The sequence below is a fragment of the Notothenia rossii genome (genome assembly GCF_949606895.1).
Source record: "Notothenia rossii genome assembly, chromosome: 4".
NCBI classification, from domain to species: Eukaryota; Metazoa; Chordata; class Actinopteri; order Perciformes; family Nototheniidae; genus Notothenia; species Notothenia rossii.
Genome location: NC_136902.1, coordinates 92,509,958 through 92,526,600, shown reverse-complemented (window position 1 = coordinate 92,526,600; position 16,643 = coordinate 92,509,958). Strand labels below are relative to the sequence as shown.

Sequence of the window (16,643 nt, the reverse complement as noted above, 5' to 3'; positions counted from 1 at the left end):
TTGTGTTTGCTTCCTCCTGCTCCCTTTCGGACACATACTGTATGATTTATTATTATTATTAATATTTATCTCAAAGTCAGCCTTCAGGGGAGCTCCCGCTCCCCTCCATTTCGAAAAGTGTCTGTGGCTGAATGGCCAGCGATTAGGTGTGGCGCATTTGTCATAGGTGATCAGAGCTAACTGCCTGCCGTCAGATTTAATTTAAAAAACAGATCTGATTTTAAGACTATTTCTGCGCTCATAAAGAATGATAAGAATAAGAATAATGCGTATTGAACTGGTTTCATTAATTAGCAAGTTTATTTCACTAGAACCGCCAATCGGGTCAATTTGTGTGATGTGTGTTGTGTGTGTGCAATGTAACTTTTTTTCAATAAAATATTAAAGTCTCCCAGTCCGTGACTTTTCCTGAAAGTGTGTTATGTAGCACCCTATGTTGTTAAAAACTGCATTCTAATAGCGGGATTTGACGGGTTTAGGTAGGCCTATACAAAAACCTCTGGCGGTTCTAGTGTTAAGGTAATTAGGTACAGTAGAAGCCCTTTTTTATCAGTAACGAATTTAGCAGTTGAACATAAAAGTCAACTAACTGAGGGTCACTTGCAATGACAGTGTTGTGTCTAACTGTAAGCTTGTCACTCAGAGTAACCTACCGTTAATTTAGCTGCTGGAGAAGAAAGATCAGGGGGGGAGGGGGGGAGAGAGCTGTGGTTGATGGGCCATTAGTTGTGTAAATACACAGCTGAGAGCTGCCGTTTCATTCAGACTGTTTAAAAAACTGTAACAACGGACTATTTTTCTTAGCGGATGCATGTCAATTTAAATCAATACATACAACTATTTTTTAAATCAATACATACAACTATTCAATAAAATACATTTTCTAAATCCATAAAAGCATTTCAATTAATATTGGGAGTCATGTCGTTACTTTGTTGAGAATTTGGCCGTGTAATAAGCAGGATAATTTGCAGCGACTTGTTCCTTATGGGGAAAATAACACCCGTCATGTGTGTGTAGAGGTGTGTGTGGTTAAAACACTTTCATGAAGTGAAGGAATGTCCTTCTATGAAACAGCTGTGGGCAGCAGTGAGTGACACGGACATGAATTCATAGATCAAGGCGGACTGGTGCACACATTCTCCTGTCCTGCCAGGCGACACGCCCGTTCTAAGCCGTGTCCCTCACTCCTCACATCCCAAGCATCCCCAAAAAGTGTATTATGTTGTTACATCGTTTCAGATGTTATGTTTCAGTTGTGCTCTGTCTATGTTCAGTGATGCAAACTTGTCACCTTTCGGCGAAATTCGCCGTTTTGAATCCAAAATAAGTCGTTTGTGTGATTCATGTAGATCTGCAATACAAATATTTTTGGGGTATGGGGGGGGCTGGGACCCGGAGTAATCTGCGGCCGTGAGCTGTTATGTGCCATCATGACACGCATGGTGTTCTTTTTTATATATTATAATGAAGTACGAGTTGTGTGCTCGAGTCTTCCTGCCTGTCGGCTCTGCTCATGATGTATAATAAGGCTCTGCTGCTCCGAGATGATGGTCTAGCTTCAGCAGCTACATTACCTACGGGTGCGTTTGTTAATATTAACTGTGCGTCCGGAGTCACTGTGGCACAGACTGGACCGCTGGTGAACAGCTGTTAGAACGGGCTGTTCAGGTGTTCAGAGCAGAGCTCCCTGTCGGAGCGGCAGAGCGTGATGTGAACTGAAAAGTTTTTCTGTGGCAATATTATTTAAGGAATTGTTGAGCTAGCTAGCTAGCATACATTGTCACTATCTGCTAACGTTAGCTTTAGCCTTCTATTTCTAATAGTTTTTTTCATAGGCTATAAACAGAGGTGGTATAAGTATATATATTGTACTTGAGTAAAAGTAGAAGTACTCAGATCTTGTACTTGAGTAAAAGTAGAAGTACTCAGGTCTTGTACTTGAGTAAAAGTAGAAGTACTCAAATCTTGTACTTGAGTAAAAGTAGAAGCACTCAGGTCTTGTACTTGAGTAAAAGTAGAAGTACTCAGATCGTGTACTTGAGTAAAAGTAGAAGTACTCAGATCTTGTTCTTGAGTAAAAGTAGAAGCACACAGATCTTGTACTAGAGTAAAAGTAGAAGTACTCAGATCTGGTACTGGAGTAAAAGTAGAAGTACTCAGATCTTGTACTTGAGTTAAAGTAGAAGTACCAGAGTGTAGGAATACTCTGTTACAGTAAAAGTCCTGTATTCAAAATGTTCCTCAAGTAAAAGTAGAAAAGTATTATCATCAATATATAGTGAAAGTAGCGACAGTAAAAGTAGTCATTGTGCAGATTGGTCCATTTCAGAATAATATATATGATATGTTTTATAATGATTGATCATGAAAGTGTTCTCAAAGCTGGTAAAGGTGCAGCTAGTTTGAATGACTTTGTATACTGCAGGGTAGCTTGTGGATTTACTCCAGGTGGAACTAAAGTCTGATTCAACACTTGATTATATTTCACATCATTCATCCACATCTGTGAAGTAACTAAAGGTATTAAATACATGTAGTGGAGTCAAAGTACACCATGTACCTCTGAACTGTAGTGGAGTAGAAGAACAAAGTAGCAAAACATTTAAATACTTAAATAAAGTACAAGTATCTCAAAATTGTGCCCAAGTATAGTGCTTGTTGAGTTTATGAACTTAGTTACTTTACACCAGTGGCTATAAAGATAAAAAGACTTAAGCCTTGCACAGAGGCCTGAAAATACATTTTCAAAATGCTCAATAGTGCTGCCAAAATTATAAACTGACTGCTCCACAATTTAAAATAAATGCTTTTATATATGTCTATTATGTGACTCTTTGGCGTTTCTGTTATTATTAACACTGCTGCTTTAGTTGTTCTGACTGCTAAAATCCTCTGTCATTCCGTGGGGTGGGGGAGCCGGGGGCTCGGATCCTTGTCACCTTTTTCATACCTGATGAGTTTGCATCCCTGTATGTTAAAAAGCCAGTCACCTTAATTCATGTAATAAAAACATCTCAGGTCAGTAACACTCAAAGCTAAATGTGCAATACCATGTTCAGCTATGTTACTATGTATAATGTTATTGTTGTTACATCAGAAGATGTACATATTGAAATGATTTCTTAACTTACAGTAGGCTATTTTTTACAATGTGTGTTGGAAGGATTTATTAAATTACAACGAAAATTGTCATTGTTGAAGGCTTTTAGAGAAGGGTGAACTATAAGCCTGAATTACATAACATTTTATACCTAAAAACATAAAAGCCACAATAAAATAAATCACAATTATTGTAGTTATTTTTACCTCCCGTATTGCTTTCAACCCACCAGCTTTTATGGTGTTACGTCACTAACTGTAAACTTGTCACATACAGTCTATGGTCACTCAGAGTAACCTACTGTTAATCTAGCTGCTGGAGAAGAAAGATCAGGGGGGGAGGGGGGGAGAGAGCTGTGGTTGATGGGCCATTAGCTGTGTAAATACACAGCTGAGAGCTGGCGTTTCATTCAAACTGTTTAAAAAACTGTAACAACGGACTATTTTTCTTAGCGGATGCATGTCAATTTAAATCAATATATACAACTATTTTTTAAATCAATAAAAACATTTTCTAAATCCATAAAAGCATTTCAATTAATATTGGGAGTCATGTCGTTACTTTGTTGAGAATGTGGCCATGTAATAAACGGGATAATTTGCAGCGACTTGTTCTTTATGGGGAAAATAACACCCTTCATCCAGATGAGGATCCCTCCGCTACACTTTGGGATCCTGATCTGCCGACGAAGCTCCATTAAAATATACATATTTTTGGTGAATTACTGAGTTTAGGCACGTTAATAACGTTTTAATGAACTTGAATACAGTATATTCATATGTGTCAGTGATTTCATGTCAATTCGGCGAACATAAACATAAATGATCGTGGTGAAGATGATGATTAAATTAGGATTAAAAATCGAGAGCCGGGCTGCATTTCCTCCCGTTCGTTTTTTTCGAATAACAAAATTATTTTGTTAAATAACAACATGGTGATGTTTTGTAAATGATTACATGTCTCTTATTTAGCACAGTAGTATGATATACGTGACATATGGATCTTAACAAAGTTCCGCTGTACATCCAGCATACTGTATCTGACTTTATTTCACATGAGCTCCAGTGTGGAACCCCACTGCACCCCCTGGTGGATCAATGATCCATTGCAGCTGGCTTCATTATAATTACATTTATCTATCACGGGGGCGGTCTCAAGTCAAGCTGGAGGTTTTCCCTTGAGCGAGGGAGTACCAATCACGGCCCTCGCGTTTCAAACTGTCTGAAATGAATCGCTACATCTGTATAAGCCTCTTGGATCATGATTATAAGATTATCACCAAATTATTAGCAAAACGACTGGAAATTATTTTACCTAAACTAATTAGTCCTGATCAAACAGGTTTTGTCAAGGGCAGATATTCTTCTGATAATATAAGGAGACTTTTGAATATTGTAAACCATTTGGACACCTGTCAGAAGCCATCTCTGCTTCTTTCTTTAGATGCAGAGAAGGCTTCTGACAGGGTTGAGTGGAATTTTATTTTTTCTATCTTGAACAGATTAAATATGGGCTCTCGATTCATAGAGTGGGTCAAATCAATTTATAAAAATCCTAAAGCAGCGGTTATCACTAACTGCAGTTCTTCAGATTTGTTTTCACTAACAAGGGGGACAAGACAGGGGTGTCCACTGTCACCTTTGCTTTTTGCAATTGTAATTGAACCACTGGCGTCATGTGTGCGAGACAACATAAGTATTAAAGGAGTGAAGATTAACGATGAACACAACATTTCTCTGTATGCTGACGATATCATTCTTTACTTAACAGACCCAGACAATTCAGTGCCACATCTGCACGACACGATAGAGCAATTTGGAAGATACTCAGGATATACAATTAATTTTAAGAAATCAAATGCTTGTTTCTTACATATGACGCCAACAGCAAATTTGGAAAAGTCTTGTTCTTTTAATTTGTCACCAGGTGGCTTTAAATACTCAGGAATAAATATAACACCACACCTGGATAATCTGTTTAAAGAGAATTACAATCCGCTCATTGACAAATTCAAACAGGATTTATCCAAATGGTCCACATTACCAATATCACTGCTAGGAAGAATCAATGTCATAAAAATGAATATTCTACCGAGATGTATTTTTCTTTTTCAAATGTTACCACGCTATTTATCCGCTGATTATTTTAAATCTCTCAATAGACACATCTCAAAATTGATCTGGTGTAATAAAAAACCAAGAATCAAGTTAATTACTCTTATGAAACCATAAACCATGGGGGGTCTTGGTCTTCCCAACTTTCAACACTACTTCTGGTCAGCTCAATTAAGAAATGTACCATCTTGGTTTCTGGGAAGAAAGGATTCACTATGGGTTCAGATAGAAGCCAGTGTCTTTGACCCGTTGCCAGTGGAAACTCTTATATTCGTTAAAGACTTCAATAAGGTGAAAAATATGGCCAAATGTTTTACAGTGGTCAATACACTTTTAGCCTGGAGGGACTGGACAAAGAAAGTTCATGTTAACTCAGGTATTTCAATCTTTTCTCCTATTTTGAACAATCCTGATCTTAGTAAATATTTGTTGTGAATCAATATAAACAAATGGAGGAAATCAGGTCTAAAGCAATTGAAACATTTGTTTCACAAAGATATAACATTGAAATCATTTAATCATTTAAGAGCAGAATATGACATTTCAAATAAGGATTTTTTCAGATACCTGCAAATTAGGAACGCGATCCAATCAATTATTAAAAGCAATAAATTGAGATCGGGATTGTTGGAAGAGGAGGAGATATTGATGTCATCGAGCACAATCAAAGGTAAAATTAGAGAATTTAATGCAGTTTTTTCTAAAAGAGTTCAGTCATCCTTTCCAACCTTAAAAAAGATCTGGGAAAAGGACTTAGGGATACAGATAGATGAAACTACATGGCTGAATATCTGTGAAAGAACACATTTTCCATTCACAAGCAATAAAATCAAAGAAGCAAACTTTACATTTCTCAACAAATGTTACCTCACACCCATAAAGATGCATAACATTTCCAAAGAAAACTCTCCAAAATGTCCGAGATGTAAAGTAAAAGAAGGAACATTTATGCATCTGTTTTGGGACTGTGATCTCTTGAAACATTTCTGGGATTCGATTCATGCGCTCACAAAAGCCGTTTTAGGCATCGAAATGAGCCAAAATCCATGTTTTTTCCTGTTAAATGACAAACTGTAAACTGAACCCCAAACATTATACAATACTAATCACAATAATATATTTTGCCAAGAAATGTATACTTTTACTCTGGAAGAATGAACGTCCTCCAACATTTAAACTTTTCATTGATCAGATAACATATTTTTTACCTCTGGAGAAAATGACTTTGGAAAAATGTAATCATGGAAATATCTTTCAAGCTCTGTGGTTGCCATTGTTTTCATATTTTGAAAATATATCTGAGATATGACCAGTGATGGAATGGTACATTCTCTGGATATTTTTCCTGACGGCCGGAAATACTAGTTGTGTTGTCATTGTCTATATTGTCGCTGTATTGTATAATTAATTGTATAATTATTAGGAAACAAACAGAACACTGCTACCAGTGACAGGCTTTCTTGGGGCAAGTCCTTCTGCCCCCAGGACCCAGACCAAGAGACAAGAACCAGGTTACTGACATGCTTTACTGTTCACCTGGTTACCTGATCCTTGTCCAGCTGTCTGGAGCCAGCCCCATCCCTCCAGCAGCCGGCGCTCTAACCACACCCCACTGCCACAGTCCTTTTGTTCATATTCTTATTTTTCTTGTACTACATTTAGTCTGCAATCATAAAAGTTGACTGTTTCTTCAAATGTATATGTTAGATATCCACTGCTAGTTGTTCAAGTAAATGTGTGTTGTCTTTAGTAAATGGTCACATCTGAATAAAGAAGTTCATCTGAACTAATATTAGTTTTACATTGATCTCTGAAGCATACATGTTTTTCTTGCTTCCCATTGATTTCAAAGTTTTCACAGATAATGAACAGAAGGCTGATATTATGATGATCCACAATAACAGAAAGACAGTCACTTTAATTCAGGGGAAAGCTCATTGATTAGGACACAGGAATGTTGAGCTACACTTAATAAACCTGAACATCTGATTGGATTATAAACTGATTTTTATCCTCATCATGATTTCTTTCTTTAGACTGAGGAACTGCAGGTTGTCAGAGATCAGCTGTGCTGCTCTGATCTCAGCTCTGAAGTCCAACATCCATCTGAGAGATCTGGACCTGAGTCTCAATGCTCTGAAGGATTCAGGAGTGGAGCTGCTGAGAGATCTTCTGGAGAGTCCAGACTGCATACTGGAGACTCTCGGGTCAGTTCTCCATCTTGAACTTGTGTGCTGAGATGAATATGTGAGAGTTGTGTTGACTCTGAGCTTCAGACATCAGGCTGATATCACTCTGATCCTCACTGAGCCTCTTAATGCTAGAGTTGCATAATGCAATGTTGATCTTTACATTTAAATATAACAACAAAAACCTTCACTGCAGAATTCACTCTGAACCTTTTAAACAGCTGAAATTCATCTTGTATTCTCCATCATGATTTTAACTAATGATATCAAATACAATAATTAAATAGTTATATTAAAACGATCCAACACTAACAAGTATGTTCAGTGGTTGCTGTTTCCAACATGTTCCTGAAGCTACTCGATGCTGATACTGACTGAATAGTTCACTCTGAAGATGCTGTGATTTGATGACTCCACTGTTCCTAAAATACATATTCTGGAGGTTTTTCTTCACATTTAAAATTCATCCTGAATTGTGATCTTTGTAAACATTGTGATCTTGAGTTGAATCAGTTTCTGTGGTTTGTATTTGTCTGGCTGCACATCATGAGTTAGTGTAGATGGAGCAGAGGTTCAGATGTGAAGTCTCCTCGTTTTATTGAAGTAGAAGCACGTTGTCTTTAATATGAATGAGAGCTCTTTCCCTCTTTCTGTATCTTACAGTTTTTAACCTGTTTGGAGTTTCCACTTTCTGACCTTCTTCAGCTCTGAGCAGATTATTAAACCTGGAATTATTTCAAACAGGAACATTGTTTTCTAAAGTTACATCATGTTCTCTTCATTCAGACTGATTGGCTGCAGGTTGTCAGAGATCAGCTGTTCTGCTCTGGCCTCAGCTCTGAAGTCCAACATCCATCTGAGAGATCTGGACCTGAGTCTCAACGCTCTGCAGGATTCAGGAGTGGAGCTGCTGAGAGATCTTCTGGAGAGTCCAGACTGCAGACTGGAGACTCTCAGGTCAGTTCACTGACTCTCTGTTACTGCTGGAAATCTCATGTGTTTCATTAACAGTTGAACCTAATGCTTGAACAACCATACATGTGTGTATGTCGTTGTGAGGGTTTTCCTGCTCACCCAGTTAAAAAGGACAGAAGGAGAGGAAGGCTTGCCTAAAAGAAAGCTTTATTGACTGGCCACAGCTTGCAAACAATACATCCATACTTTAGGAAACAGACAGAACACTGCTGCCAGTGACAGGCTTTCTTGGGGCAAGTCCTTCTGCCCCCAGGACCCAGAACAAGAGACAAGAACCAGGTTACTGACATGCTTTACTGTTCACCTGGTTACCTGATCCTTGTCCAGCTGTCTGGAGCCAGCCCCATCCCTCCAGCAGCCGGCGCTCTAACCACACCCCACTGCCACAGTCCTTTTGTTCATATTCTTATTTTTCTTGTACTACATTTAGTCTGGAGTCATAAAAGTTGACTGTTTCTTCAAATATATATGTTAGATATCCACTGTTAGTTGTTCAAGTAAATGTATTTTGTCTTTAGTAAATGGTCACATCTGAATAAAGAAGTTCATCTGAACTAATATTAGTTTCACATTGATCTCTGAAGCATACATGTTTTTCTTGCTTCCCATTGATTTCAAAGTTTTCACAGATAATGAACAGAAGGCTGATATTATGATGATCCACAATAACAGAAAGACAGTCACTGTAATTCAGGGAAAAGCTAATTGATTAGGAAACAGGAATGTTGAGCTACACTTAATAAACCTGAACATCTGACTGGATTATAAACTGATTTTTATCCTCATCATGTTTTCTTTATTCAGACTGAGGAGCTGCAGTTTGTCAGAGATCAGCTGTTCTGCTCTGGCCTCAGCTCTGAAGTCCAACATCCATCTGAGAGATCTGGACCTGAGTCTCAACGCTCTGAAGGATTCAGGAGTGGAGCTGCTGAGAGATCTTCTGGAGAGTCCAGACTGCAGACTGGAGACTCTCAGGTCAGTTCTCCATCTTGAACTTGTGTGCTGAGATGAATATGTGAGAGTTGTGTTGACTCTGAGCTGCAGACATCAGGCTGATATCACTCTGATCCTCACTGAGCCTCTTAATGCTAGAGTTGCATAATGCAATGTTGATCTTTACATTTAAATATAACAACAAAAAACCTTCACTGCAGAATTCACTCTGAACCTTTTAAACAGCTGAAATTCATCTTGTATTCTCCATCATGATTTTAACTAATGATATCAAATACAATAATTAAATAGTTATATTAAAACGATCCAACACTAACAAGTATGTTCAGTGGTTGCTGTTTCCAACATGTTCCTGAAGCTACATGATGCTGATACTGACTGAATAGTTCACTCTGAAGATGCTGTGATTTGATGACTCCACTGTTCCTAAAATACATATTCTGGATGTTTTTCTTCACATTTAAAATTCATCCTGAATTGTGATCTTTGTAAACGTTGTGATCTTGAGTTGAATCAGTTTCTGTGGTTTGTATTTGTCTGGCTGCACATCATGAGTTAGTGTAGATGGAGCAGAGTTTCAGATGTGAAGTCTCCTCGTTTTATTGAAGTAGAAGCACGTTGTCTTTAATATGAATGAGAGCTCTTTCCCTCTTTCTGTATCTTACAGTTTTTAACCTATTTGGAGTTTCCACTTTCTGACCTTCTTCAGCTCTGAGCAGATTATTAAACCTGGAGTTATTTCAAACAGGAACATTGTTTTCTAAAGTTACATCATGTTCTCTTTATTCAGACTGAGGAGCTGCAGCTTGTCAGAGATCAGCTCTTCTGCTCTGGCCTCAGCTCTGAAGTCCAACATCCATCTGAGAGATCTGGACCTGAGTGTCAACGATCTGCAGGATTCAGAGAAGCTGCTGAGAGATCTTCTGGAGAGTCCAGACTGCAGACTGGAGACTCTCAGGTCAGTACGGGGTCTCTGCTGGTTCAGCAGTATTGTATCAAACACAGGGAGGTGTTTCTCTCACTGGGGAATCTCAACAGATCAGTGATGTTTCCCACTGACTGCAGGTTCTTTCATTCTTCCATCAAATATATATTGTAAGCTGAAAATGCAAATCCACATTTAGTTAGTGAGCAACTTTCTAACAGACATAGAGGATTTTACAGAAGAGTGGAAAAGGTTTTCTGTTTTGTTTCCTGTCATGTTTTTAGTTTCTAGCCTAATGAGCAGTTACTTCCTGTGATGCAGCTGAGAGCTGTGGCAGTCAGTCGTAGTGTTTGCAGAGAAGATATGATGGGATGTAAAGCTAGAGATCAGTCAGGACTCTGAAGCTGACTCAAAGAACAAACACTTATTTTAAACTTTATCCAAAATTGTTGGATTGTGTTCATCCCTGCAGGATCAGAGATGATGAAACGATCAGAGCCAAGATCCAGAAGACCTGTGAGTACTGAAACCACATCCTCCATTCATCAAACTATTGTACATTAAATCTGATCTTAAAATATATTTATAGTACAATAATTATTATTATGTTTCTCTGTCCCCACCTCTCTCCATCAGGTGACTCCGATGTGGAGCAGGAAGTGAAGACAGACAGAAAGGTGAGAGAGGAGCAGTTGAACAGAGTGAAGTATATTTATTTCACCACTGAATGACATATAATTATTAGGGCTGTCAAGTTAAATGCACTAACGCTCGCAATTTATCTAGAAACCTAAACAATATCCCACCCCAATGTGCTGTGATTGGCTGGTACTACTGTGCTGTGATTGGCTGGTACTACTGTGCTGTGATTGGCTGGTAATACTATGCTATGATTTGCTGGTAATTCTGTGCTGTGATTGGCTGGTAGTGCTGTGACATGCTAACCCGTTAATATCCCGTTTGTAATTGACGATGAACTCAGATGATCCAGACTCATTAGCATATTTCAAATTGGTCTGAATATGTTGTGGAATTGTGGTTTGGTTTCATGAAGCTAAAACTTTACTTGATTTCTATTAAAATAACTAACTTTGTTTGATCCAGGCTCCTGAATCCTTCTCCCCTGAACACACAACTGAGTCTTCATACAGGTAATCCTATAACATGACCAAACATTATTTTAAACACATGAAAGATATATATTCATTTCATTGTGTTTGATTTCATGTCTTTCACCTTGAGGTATTGCATCCAATCTCTTTCCAACAGACGTAAATAAAATAATGCCTCTGTGTGTAGGAAGGATTGTTTTCTTGTACCAGTCTAGATCCTCGCTGGACTAGAGATTTTGTTAATTTAATGAAAATGTGTTTACTCACACATTCTGATGCATGTGGACACATCTTCAGTGATGTTCCTGTAATCATCAGGTGTTTCAGATCTTTCAACAAACCCTCCTCCAGGTCAGACTCCAGCTGGATGAACACCTGTCAGTCAGAACACAGGCCAGTGAAGGCTTGGTGTAGTAACCTGTCCCCTGTGTGTCTACAGGTTCAGGTGTCCTGGTCCAGGTGAGTTCCAGTGTGCTTCGACTGGCCTGGTGTTCGTCATGGCTCAGGAGGCGGAGCTTCTGTACAGGACGGTCCCTTGGGACGAGAGCTTCCTCCAATCAGCTGGCAAGCAGGCAGCGGGGCCGCTGTTCAACGTGAAGAGTTCTGATGAAGCTGCCGTCTGCCAGCTCCACCTGCCACACAGTGAGACAGAGGATGGTAAAGACATCTAGTGTTAACAAATACACTTATATAATGATTAGCACTTTATACTATTCACTAGTGTTCAAGAGTTATAAAGCAGCTTTATTAAACTACACTGAACAAAAATATAAATGCAACACTTTTTTTTTTGCTCCCATTTTTCATGAGATGAACTCAAAGATCTAAAACATTTTCTATATACACAAAATAACCATTTCTCTCAAATATTGTTAAAGAGCACAGGGGGCGGAACAATAATGAACCATTAGAGTAAAAGGTGAAGGATATGAACTGGTAACTCCTACTGAGGCTCCAAAGTGAATGACATTAGATGAACATTAGCTCTGAGCTAAAGTGGTGTGACATTGAATATGATGAAGCTGTTTCAGCAGCAATGCAACAGATGACCAGCTCTTTGCTCCACAGCGCTGCTCCTGGACGGCCTGTTGTCTGTCGTCCACATCACTGATGAAGGCCTGAGCATCTTGGAGCCGCTGGAGGTCACACGCACTCACGTGGTGGTGAAGGTGCCTCACCTCTCTCTCTTTGGCCTGGTCTGGGATATCTTTAAAAGGGTTCTGCTTCTGCGGATAAAGGGCAAGATTCTGGTGTTCCTACGACCCCCGGGCAGAGAGGAGCAAACACTGGATGTACATCTGCTGCAGAAAAACGTCCCTAAGAAGGAGGTAAGGCCATGTGCTCACCATCAGACTAAACACTGGTTTAAACCACAGCTGTTTCCTCACACACTGCTCCTCTTCTCAAACCTTCTCGTGCTGGGAGAAGAATAAGATCTATCTGAACTGTAAATCTTCAGATCGCTCTTTGTGGTTTTGTATGATTCTCTCTCAGCATGTCTTTCTGTCTGTGGAAACTGATGGCATGAATGTTAAACACATCACACAGAACTGAAAGACCTGCTGAGATGAATCACTGCCAAGACAACGTGATCTCATCCCTACCAGCCACATGTTACAGCTTGGGCAGCAGCCTTTTGTGCTTTATAACCAACACGTTCTCACTGCCAACCCGTCACATGTTGACTGACGGTCAGGGCCCCTCCCCGTCACCCTATTACGTACAGGGTACCCCTTGAGCGCCAGTTTTCAACGGGCAGGGTGTCCCATTGACTTGCATAGAGCTCCCTGAACGTTGGTAATAGACGAGTTGGGATCGCGGCGAAATGCTCTCCGCAGATCCATTCTCACAGCGTTTATCAACCTTTTTCTAACTCAATATGAAGCCACACTTATTGTTTTTACTTCTTTATTTTAATTGAATAATGTCGGACTTTTGTTGCCGTCAGTTATGGGGAGAGTAGGGGCTCAGAAAACTGAAATCTGTATTGTTTCACCGTTTTTTCCTCCTAATTTTGTATTCTTTTCTAAACCACACACTGTTATTTACTCAACAATAACACATAATTATCCTTGTGTTTATTTATTTGTTTGATTAATAAACACAAGTTGGAGTCCGTCAGGACCGAGGGTCAGAGCAGCTCATAGTAGTTGCTTTAGAGAATTTTACACCCGAAAGTAAGTATTCTCTCCGCTATGTTTGACAAACCCCGTGATAGTCCTCAAGCTCTGTGATTGGATGTTTGAGCAACACACTCTCACTCCATAATCGTCCAGGAGCGACGCTTGGTCAGGGTCCCGAGGCGTGCAGTTGTGACGCTCCTAGGCTCCTTCAGCTTCATAAAGGGACGCAAATAGCTTTCAACTGATTGCAATGTATTCCCATCTGCCGCGGGATTTGACGCTCATAGAAGCACGGCATTAGTTTGTGTCGGCTGTCCTTAAAGGCAATGTGAGCGTCCATTCCCATTGGATAACAGAGAATTGTACACCAGGAAGTAAGTATTCTCCTTACTGTCAATTGATTGGACAGTGATATCTCCACTACTCATCAACTCAAAAACACCAGATTATCCTTGTTGATTAAACAACATTGATAGGTTTTGTGAACATTTTCTTGTTGCCCCAGCTGGTCGACACCTCTTTTAGCAGAAACAAAGGCTACATTAATGTATTAAATCAATGTTAATCCAGGTGGATGTGGAATTAACGGACGTGACGTTGTGTGATTGCGTTGCCAGGCAACAGCTTCGGTTCATGTTAATTTACAAACTCTTCAACTACAACCGTAGTTATATTTAAAAACATGTTAGAAGGCCTCACGAAATACTTTAATGTAAATTAAAATTGAAATGTGAAGGAATGTGTGTACAACAAAATACATCCTTACGAAATACGAAACCGGAAACAGACGGAGGCAAGATCCTCAGCTCGATTTAGCCGCAAAGCACGCTGGGATTTGTTGTTTGAAAGATGTGAAATCCGAAAACATATTTTAAAAATAAAATAATACTTTATTCCGAGTGTGCTTGCTTTTCTCTTTCAAAGTCATCACATAACGGCATTGTAATACACGGTTCGGCTGCATTACATATGAAATATCTGCCCTAGTTGTATATTTATAGAGCCCTGATGAGAAACATGAGGGCTTTATAGAGACAAACAGGAGGAAATGATCCTAAACATATCAGCAGTTAAACAACATCTTACATGTCTTTTCACACAATACGCCTCCTTGCAGTATCAACAATAATTCGACTGACTTTTATATTTGATCCAATTGGTAGATTGACTGTATTTACACCATAACTGTGCACTTTTTTTTCTTCTTCAAAGGACAGAAAAAGTTTGGGAACCACTGGCTTATCTCAAAGAATTACAATCATCTATTTTTAATATTCCTTTAAAAAGGCAATATATACTTATAATTATGTTGTGATTGATTGTGTATCTCATCACTTTGTGGAGTGGGTCCGTCAATGTTTGTTGTTGTTTAATGTGATCTTTAAATAAAGTTGTCTTGACTATCTGAGCATAACCAAAGTTACTTTGTTACTGAAGGTTGCTGATCAACACAAACCTGCTGTGAACATCACAATCTCCACCGACTGTGAGCTGGAACTGTACAAAGGTTACAGTGTGCACTGTGAACCTGAGGGCTTCTTCATTCAGCCTCAGGTGAGTCACTGATACTCCTCTAAAGGAACACAATGATCATTAACACACATGTATCTGCATGTGGATCCACAATCAGGAAAGAAACAGATAAACGTTTAACTTCTGCTTCTGGTTTTCAGAGTAAAACATTTGAATCCAGTTTTGGACCGGATTACGATCCGACATTTCAAGTTTCCCTGACGACGAGCACAGAGAGAGTGGATTTGAAGCTCAAGGACCAAGGTGGAAACGTAGTCTGGAATTATCTCCTGTCACTGGAAGGTAAAGACTCCACCTGAGCTCAGACCCAGTGATAGACTGATAACTCTAAAGCTCCATCTCATAGCCTTCTCTATTAAGACTCCATGGCAACGCATCATTACGACATTAAACACAACCTGTAATGTTCTAAAACTATATTAATAACTAGTGTGGTGTGGTGGTGAAACAGCGTGGCATCATGGGAGTTGTAGTCTTCAGCTTCTCATGCTTAAGTGGATTACAGCATTACAGGACACGTGATGAAACGTACTGTTACCTTTACAATTACAAATCTCTCTGAACCATTTGAGATAATCTATGTACACAACTCAACCAAGTATAAATAATACAGGTGTAGGAGTTTTTATACATTTGAATGAGGAAATGTTACATATTATAACTTTAAGTGAACAGAAATCCACCTCTGGGATTGTCGAGTTACTTGAATTTGGAAGAGATCTGTTTAATGTGATTGTTGGTTAACTAAAGTATTTTCCCTGTTTATCTACCAGGTCCAAGACATGCATTGTCCCAGAGAAATGTCCCAGAGGGCAGAGTCCCATCAGAGAGCAGAGTCCCAGCAGAGAGCAGAGTCCCAGCAGAGAGCAGAGTCCCAGCAGAGAGCAGAGTCCCAACAGAGAGCAGAGTCTCAGCAGAGAGCAGAGTCTCAGCAGAGAGTAGAGTCCCAACAGAGAGTAGAGTCCCAGCAGAGAGCAGAGTCTCAGCAGAGAGCAGAGTCCCAGCAGAGAGCAGAGTCCCAGCAGAGAGCAGAGTCCCAGCAGAGAGCAGAGTCCCAGCAGAGAGCAGAGTCCCAGCAGAGAGCAGAGTCCCAGCAGACCAGAGGCTGCTCTCAGTTCGGACAGAGTTCATTCAAAGAGTGACTCCACCTGTCCTGAACGACCTTCTGGATAAACTCTTTGAGTCTGAAGTGATCAGTGAATCTGAAATGACGTCAGCCAGAACCAAACCCCAAAATGACGGAGCACGAGAGGTGGTGGACGCAGTGCGAAATAAAGGAGCTGCAGCCAGCAGGGTTCTGATCAATGCTCTCCGAGAGCTGGACCCGTATCTTTACAGAGAGCTCAACTTGAGCTGAGGCTAAACCTTGTGGAGCGTGTGTGACAGTTGAAGTCTACTCCTCTGTTTTGTTACCTGAACATGTTTCCCCTTGTCTTGAAGGTAACACAGATTCTGAGTGAATGCTACTTTTGTTCTCTCTTTTCTCCTGGACTCCCTCCTGAGAGCAGCTACCCGTATTGGCCTTCCTTTGGTATATATATATACATATGTATATATATGTATATATATATCTCCTGTCTCCCACCTCCTCCACAGTGTCCAGAGGACTCCCCAG

General features: G+C 39.7%; 1 protein-coding gene across 1 annotated transcript in view; it reads left to right on the top strand.

Annotated features, from left to right (window-relative positions):
- LOC307034979 (NACHT, LRR and PYD domains-containing protein 12-like) overlaps positions 1-16,643 on the top strand; it is a gene marked incomplete at both ends in the record, with an annotated part of 47,166 nt that overhangs the window by 12,099 nt on the left and 18,424 nt on the right. Inside the window, 3 exons of the mRNA XM_079673903.1 lie at positions 8,193-8,363; positions 9,186-9,356; positions 10,126-10,293. Of these exons, the coding sequence (XP_079530029.1) occupies positions 8,193-8,363; positions 9,186-9,356; positions 10,126-10,293 (510 nt within the window). The remainder of the gene's footprint in view (positions 1-8,192; positions 8,364-9,185; positions 9,357-10,125; positions 10,294-16,643) is intronic.